Below are 7,864 nucleotides of genomic sequence, written 5' to 3'. Positions count from 1 at the left end.
ATGATCAATGCCCAGATGAGGTTCCAGTGCAAAACCACCTTAGATCAAGTATGACAACATAAATAGGCTACAAGAGATCACACAGCAGGATGATTTAATCTGCATCATTATCCCTGTATCTTTCCACAGGTAGTGTAGTGTCTAGCACTGTGTTTTCATGGCCTATTAAAAGTAATCTCATTCATGTTAAATAAGTGGCTCCAGTCCTGAGTGACTGTGGCAGCCGCATCTCTTGATCCATAGAAATACATTGTCTACAGTGTCTTTCTATGTGACTAATCACCAACAATGTGCCTTTATGAATTCTATACAAGCTTTGCCGTCAAGCAGCCCCATTGCTGATACAACACAAATAAAGAACAGATACTGTATCAAGCTGTTAGAGGGAGTGAGTAACACAGGTATGACATGAACATTACTGACAGCACCATTTGGCTGACCATTGGCAGTGGCACCAGCAGCAACATGATGGGAAAACAAAAGTGGGATACCAGGTCCCAAACAGCTGTTTGGGACCTGGGCAAAATTGCTTGCTTGCTTGATTGATTGTTTGATTGATTGATTGAAAACGTTTGTAAAATAAGCACAACAAAGCACAGTACAATACAAGGTCTGCTAAAAGGATTAAAAAAATCCAAGAAAGCACTATGGCTTGTTTCTTTGGGGTCCTCCATTTTCAATTCATCAGAACATTTAATGACATATATAATATAGTGAGTAGGCTACTGGTTCCCAAACACTGGGTCAGTTGGTCGTGGACCAATTTTAAATTGTCCCTTTATTTTTTGTTTCCTTCCAACATCTTGTTTTTAATTATTAGTCTTCTATTTCCAAAAAACCCCAAAACACATTTCCCCAGTAATAATTTCATGGAGAGGAAAAAAACAAAAAAACTATATATATATATATATATATATATATATATATATATATATAGCACCTCAAAGGCCCTTAAAACAAGGCTCCAGACTTCTCAAAACAAACTGGTCAGGCTACTACTTGGCCTCACTCCCCCAACCCACCTCACCCCTGCCCACTTTGATAGGCTGGAATGGCTTAGGGTTGACTACAGAGTACAGCATCTTGCAATGGGTCTGGTCCACAAGATTTGATACACCACCAAGATACCCATGTACCTGTCTAAATACTTCCTTAATGATATAACTTCCAACAAAGTCCACACCCATAGCCTACATTGTCTTTCAAAGTTTGCAGGATTGGCTCCTTTTGAACAAAAAGCCTCAAATCATGAACGCAGCGTGCAATTTACGTGAAACATTCATAGACTGGAAACATTTCACGGACTTTCCTACTAGGCTGAGGAATATATCCCACCCTTTTCACATTGGCCTGTTATAGCGCCACCAACATGTGGATTTTTGGAACATGCCTCAAATCATCCAATTGCCAAGAAGAATGGCACCCTTTTCACATTGGCCTATTATAGCGCCACCAGGAGGCCACAACCTGACCTGCCCTGGTATAAACCTTAGAGAATGGTATAGACCTGTGCCGAGGGGCACTTTATCTAGTTTCCCCATTTTACCCATGATTATTTCCTGTTTTTGGCTTTATAGTAGTGGCTCAACCTTAAGGCTACTTACTACTACTATACTAGTGTATATCTGTAGGCCTAACTCGCCGCCTAAGTCTCTAAGTCTAAATGTTATGATCATGAATTGGACATGTATGGTAGACCCTGTTGTAAACAAGTGTAATGTTTTATGGTGTCGTCCACAGTTAACAGTTTTGTATTGAGTTGTGCTGGAAATGTAGGCCTACTGTAATTCTCCAATCTGTTAATAAATAGTTAATCAATGAATCAATCAAACTCAGAACATAAATCAGTAGTCGAATCAAATAGCTAAATGTTGATAAATAATAGCCATATTAACATTATGTATATAATTACACAAATTAAATTTATCCATTTTATCTGATGATTTCGATTCATAATTTCTTCTCACCGAGGTCTACTTGTAACTTGTCTGTCATACCTTTCTACGCCAATCCCTTTGGCGTTCACGCACAGTTTCCCCCTCTCTCCCCTCCCCCTTTGAAGTCATGATGGCGGAACTCTAGAATTCGGGGCGAGAAAAGTGTGCCACTCTCCCAGTTCAGCTATTTTTTTATGTATTTATTTATTTATTCGCCTTTACTTCCCCCGTAATGACCCGTTGGATCCCAACTAAAAAAGAGAAATATGGCGTTGGTAAGTTTCTAAACTAGATTACTAGATGTTATTGAAACTCCGACGTGGGTTTGTTTTCTTTGCTCTGCTGCAACTTGGCTGCCTTTGACTCCAGTCCTGTCTGTGAAACTTGAAAGCGGCTCTGGAACCTCTGGAGACGCGCTTGTTGTCATTTTTGTTGCGATTTGGGGAAGAACCCCATGCAGCAAACATATATGCGACGAATGCAATATAACGCGTTTGGACACACTGGCGCTCTGAATTGCAGTCTTACCAGTTCAAGTTATGAAATGTTTAAAGTTAGCTGTTGATTGATTGGAAGCTTTGTCTGTTTAACTTATGGCTTTCGTCACACCAATACAACTAAAAAGATTGTTTCATTACAACATGGTTGTTTAATTGTACGGTACTTTGTGTAGTTGTAAGCCAGGGTTGCCACGGCACTAACCCACGATCGTGTTCGTGTGTGTGCGTGCGCGCGTGCGTGCGTACTATCAGGTATGCCTCCACGCCCTCAAGGTAAATCAGTGTTACTGTTGTTACAGGAAGTGGGGAACTTCAACTTGTGATGACACCAACGTTAGTGAACAGTGCGCGTTGAGTGTTAAGGGCTAATAGTGAATGCAGTTGAAACGTTGATTGATATAACATGTATTAGCAACTTTAAGATAAACACAACGAAAGGCCTGAATAGAGCACAGGCCCTAACTAACTTACTGGCTACTAACCTGTCCTGGATCACATTACTGCTTTTTATTTTGAAAGGGAAGTATTCAGTTGCCACTATAGTCTACTCTAGAGTAAAGCACACATTTCTTTGCAGAAATTCCAGTCAGGTTTAGAGAACTCCATGGCACAAAGACCCTCCCTCTTGGTTAATATAGCATGATCTTTTTAGAAACCGATGTTGAGGAATTTTCTCTCTTAATCCTTGTAGAGCCAAACACCTTCAGCACTGTTGCTCACTTCATTCTGTTTGACTGTGTAGAGTAGATGCTCTTGCCATGTGTCTCATACATTGATCAATTTGACTCTGTGTACTAGACTTGCCTTGTACTGGGTGTGATATTTTCATTTGGGATTTGCAAGGCTCAGAGCATATCTATAAATGAGACATCACTCGAGGTTACAAGGTTTCTGATCATATCAATGAATACACATGCTCTGCCTCGTTAATATGGAAACTGAGAGAATAAACCCAGTTATAATGGTTACACTGTCATATAACTGAATGGCTTCCCTGGATTCTCTTCACGGCGACAAATTAAGTATCAGTAGCCGAAGTGAAGAACTGGAATCAGCAGATAAAGAATATAATATGCATACTTCTTGTTTTGTGTTTTCCTTCGGACGATGTAATATTGTGTATGTTGATAAACTGGCTAGTGAAGTGTTTGTTGGCACAACTTGAAACATTACAATATATCTCAGAAAAGTTTCAAGCTAAATTGTACTAAACTACAATACTGTATGTGTAATGTGTATCCACTATCCATCCATGGTTGGATCAGGGTCAGGGATGGCCTAAAATATCTTATTACAAAATTACTGTTACTTAACAGTACACTCAACACAGCAGGGCCTATGTCCAGCTTTTGTCCTAACACAAACATGAAATGCCATTGACAATGAATGGACAATTTTGAGTATTTGTGTAAACGCAAACGTATTTGTGCAGATGTCAGAACAGGCCAGCTCCATATATGGATGACACCGGACACTGGTGGTGCATGGTGTGGAATGCGTGTCTCAAAATTGAAGTCGGTGGGGCGAACGGTTCTCGAGTTTTGTGGATTACAGACGTAATGCACAGTGACACACATACGTACTACGTACACATGTACACACAGAGACGTGGTGCATTTATATTAGGATATTGATTACCATAGATGGGGCCACTAAGATTTGATTTTGACATGCCCACTTATAATAATGAAAGTGAAGGTTATATTATGACAATTAATGTATGTTGTGAAATAGAACACTGCAATTGGTGTGATAAGCAGGCCCCCATCCTTTGGGTCCCCTGCAGGTGCAGTCATCCTCTGCACTGCCTAGATTCACGTCACTGATGCCTGTGCTCAATGTACTTAGCTGGATGACAAACTCTTGTCAGGTGATGTGAACTGGGTACATTTCATAAGAAGAGCTTCACCGGGGGAACATGCTTTATGTGCAACACAGACTTCCAATTTAGTTCCGTGGACTGGTTCTGCCATTGAAATGACCAACATTAGCTGTATTTTCACTACAGTGCCAGTATGTTACTAGCTGTTTTTCTTTGCATAACTTGCTGGAATGGCAACTAAATTGAAATACTGTAAAGTAAGTCTGCAAAGTATCCTACAAATTACATGGGCATTTCCTCAGGGCAGTAATACAAATGGCAAAATACTCAGTCATAAATAATAACTAATGGAATACATTTCAAATACATGTAACTGAAATACTGGCCATGGCATTAGCTTAGCATATGCATACACTGGAAGGAGTGGGTTTATAGTAGGGCAGTATAATGCTGTTGATCTTTGACCCCACCATTTCTGAGCACACTGAATGAAACACTTTTTACAGACAGAGGAACTCTACATATTGCGTGTTATAACTCCAGAGGATTTTCACACACTGTATTATTTACTGTGTATTTACAATATTATATAGCAGACAGTATAATTTCAGTGATGATAATTTACTTGTAATGTGATGAAAACCTACTTACAGATGCCTGTAATCCTTCTTGGAAAAAACTTAATGCAAAGGCTTAGTGTCTCTCTTCTGTACAGTAATTCCTTTGCTTTCTAACTTGTAGATATACGGTATATACTAGTGAGGTAAAGAGGGTATGCGCATGCATAAAGGGAATGGTAAAACAAGTGGCAAATTGAGTGGCAATGTGAGTGGAAAAGTGAGTTAAACATTGTTTAACGTAATTTAATACAATCAAATAGGACTTTTCTGTTTGGAACTTTGGATGTATGGGCTGTCAAGGCCAGAAAGTAGTTTTTTTGCCATTCAGTAAGTGTTCCCGCATAACTTCCAGATATGATGATGTCACGCGCATACCCTCTATAAGGCCTGAGCCTTGGAAATACAAAATAGAGTGGGTAAATGTATTATTAGAAATTGTGTAGTATTTTACTTTTTTTTTTGTAGACTATCTGATGTTTATTTTGCTAGTACACTACATGTGTGTTGTCAACTTGGTTTAATGTAAACTGTTTCAGATTCCTGCTGGTCTCAACACAATATCCATTCTCACTCTGAGAGAGAGAGAGAGAGAGTATCAGTATCGGAGTGAAAGTGTGTCTGAGCTGCCAGCAGCCTAGTCCACCTTAAAAGTTACCTGAGTGGACATGAAATGTTTCCCCAAACGTAATGATAATAAATGTGAGATCGTTCCACTTACCTATTAAAGCCCATAGATAATCGCGTGCCAAGTACGTAACAACATTTTCTTTTTCCAGAAGCCCACACTGCCAACACGTCGTGGTCGTGTGTTTTTAGTTTTCACGCTAGATGGTGCTCTTCGCTAATCTATGAGTCACTGTTTGAGTCTCATTGACGCCTGCTTTCTAACCGGACCGCAAAAGAACATGGAGCCGTGGCCCTTGCGCCTAAACACAGGCCCACGGCCGTCTTGAGTGACAGGCTGACAGGCAGCGCTGTTAAGAGCCAGGCAGGCAGATTGTGACATTACACAAACTTCCGTTTTTAACATGTATTATAGTTATTCTATTTATAGGCCTATGCGTCTGTCTGTTTTTTCAATTTATTTTTGTTAAGAGGATGTTAAACCTAAGAAATCACTTTGGCGTTTCCATAGGCCGGTCCAACTTCCATTCATACGAGAAAATCAGGAAATCACTTTGGCGTTTCCATTCATACGAGGAAATCGCGTTAAAATATGAACTAAATAACTACTATATATTATAATATACTACTATAACTAATAACGGAAGCTTGTGTAATGTCGTGATCTGCCTGCCTGTTCTACCTATCAGCTCAAGACGGGCCTGTGTTTAGGTGATCCACACCCCCATGTTCTTTTGCTTTCCGGTTAGAAGGCAGGCCTCATTGACACCAGGAACCAGGAAATCACGTGAGCGCAAAAATACAGCTCCCATCCAGATTTCACTCCTTGCTCAGTGAGCATAGTGCCTGTGCAACTACTAACTTTACAGCACTCTGCCTGCCATATTGGAATCTCTGGCCAACCCTCAGTCCAGAGCATGGGAACTTGGGAAGCGATAGCAAACAAACCAATCATCAAAAAGGTGAAATGCCCACATTTTGAAGAAACGCTGCTTTCTTGCAAAGAAATGCCCCTTTTACCCCAGTTAAAAAGAAAGAAAAAGAAAAAAACCTTGGGTTATCTCTAATCTTTTGTGTTCTGTACAGGCAGCGACGGGTGTTAGGTGCATTGTTGTGTACCTGGATTTCTGTTGTGTCGTGTCTGCTAAGACCTCCAGATATTATTCATCCAGTTCAGTTCAGTGATGGCACATTCTAAATCCTGCTGAGTCTGACCGTACCAACATTTAATGATGACACTGCACTTGGACCGGCTAGAAGAAAAGTTTTATTGGATTCCTATAAGAAAAGCCCTGGGCCCCTAACATTTCTCTGGTGTTCAACAAGTTAATGTTGGAAATGGTGTGTCATAGATTTGCTGTTGCGCCACTGAGCTGTGCTTCTATGAGTCTACTGTCCTTAGTGGAGCATCACATCATGCTTGAATGGATAGATTGGCATATCGCCCTGCTGTTGCCTGGCCTGCACACTGTGTCAAGTTGGTGAATGAACACCACCATGTTCTTTTGCGGCATGGCCAGAGAGGCAGATGCCATTTCTTTAGTAGGTATTTTTAGGAGCTTTGTGTGAGGCTTCATAAGAGAATGAAAATGGTGAATGTTGTTTTTAAGGAGGTTATGATGTGCACAAACCTATTCAAAATAGTTTTATATCATTGTTTTACTTTTGAATGGCCTGACCCTGCTCTTTGCCCAGTTAGAGATCAGGACACAATGGCATGGACATGTTTAAATTAATCAAAGCACAGACGATAAATATGCTTATAGAAGACATGGGCTTCCAGTGTATTTTGACCATTTGAACCATCAATACTTGGTAAACTTCACCTTAGTTGGCTCTGTACTTCATCCACTTACTCTCCCCCCCCCCCCCCCCCCCCCCGCTATACCAAATCTCAAAAATAGCAGATCTACAAGCTCACAGCTCATTTCATTGTGAGGCCTTTAGGACTTGTAGATCAGCTATTTTCAGTCAATGTTCCCTCCAAAATAGGGATGCTAGGGTTCAACACAGACACAAATTATGAAATGTAAGTCCCCAACTAAACCGTTTTACTAATGTTTAAGACAATTTAGTTGAGAATTGGGCATTATTACATTAGTCTATTCATTCATGTGAGTTTAAGAAGGCAAGACATGGCATCAACGGGGGATAAATGATGGGGGACAGAAGTAGTGGTCACATTCATTATTTGTGGTGTTTTGGTATTCAGACTGAGAAGTGTGATGAGCTGAGCCAGTTGAAGCGTGCTTTGAAAGCCCTAGCCTCTAGCAACAAGGATTATCACCATGCAAGTCAGGGCACAGCTCCTGCTCATAGCTGCTGTATCTTGCTTTGAGTAGTATGAGTATGTGTCTGTAG

The 7,864-nt window shown here is 40.5% G+C and overlaps 1 protein-coding gene across 2 annotated transcripts in view; it reads left to right on the top strand.

The window, feature by feature from the left end:
• Nucleotides 1-2,071: 2,071 nt before the first annotated feature.
• Nucleotides 2,072-7,864, top strand: part of dock5 (dedicator of cytokinesis 5) — a 51,405-nt gene continuing 45,612 nt past the window's right edge. For both annotated transcript variants that reach the window (XM_083784245.1, XM_083784244.1), the window contains exon 1: nt 2,072-2,212. In XM_083784245.1, coding sequence (XP_083640371.1) covers nt 2,170-2,212 — 43 coding nt within the window. In that variant the 5' untranslated portion in view covers nt 2,072-2,169. The remainder of the gene's footprint in view (nt 2,213-7,864) is intronic.

This window comes from Protomyctophum parallelum, assembly GCF_964188405.1.
Source record: "Protomyctophum parallelum genome assembly, chromosome: 15".
Taxonomy (NCBI): Eukaryota; Metazoa; Chordata; class Actinopteri; order Myctophiformes; family Myctophidae; genus Protomyctophum; species Protomyctophum parallelum.
The sequence above is the reverse complement of the archived record's forward strand: the minus strand, read 5'-3'. Positions and strand labels throughout refer to the sequence as shown.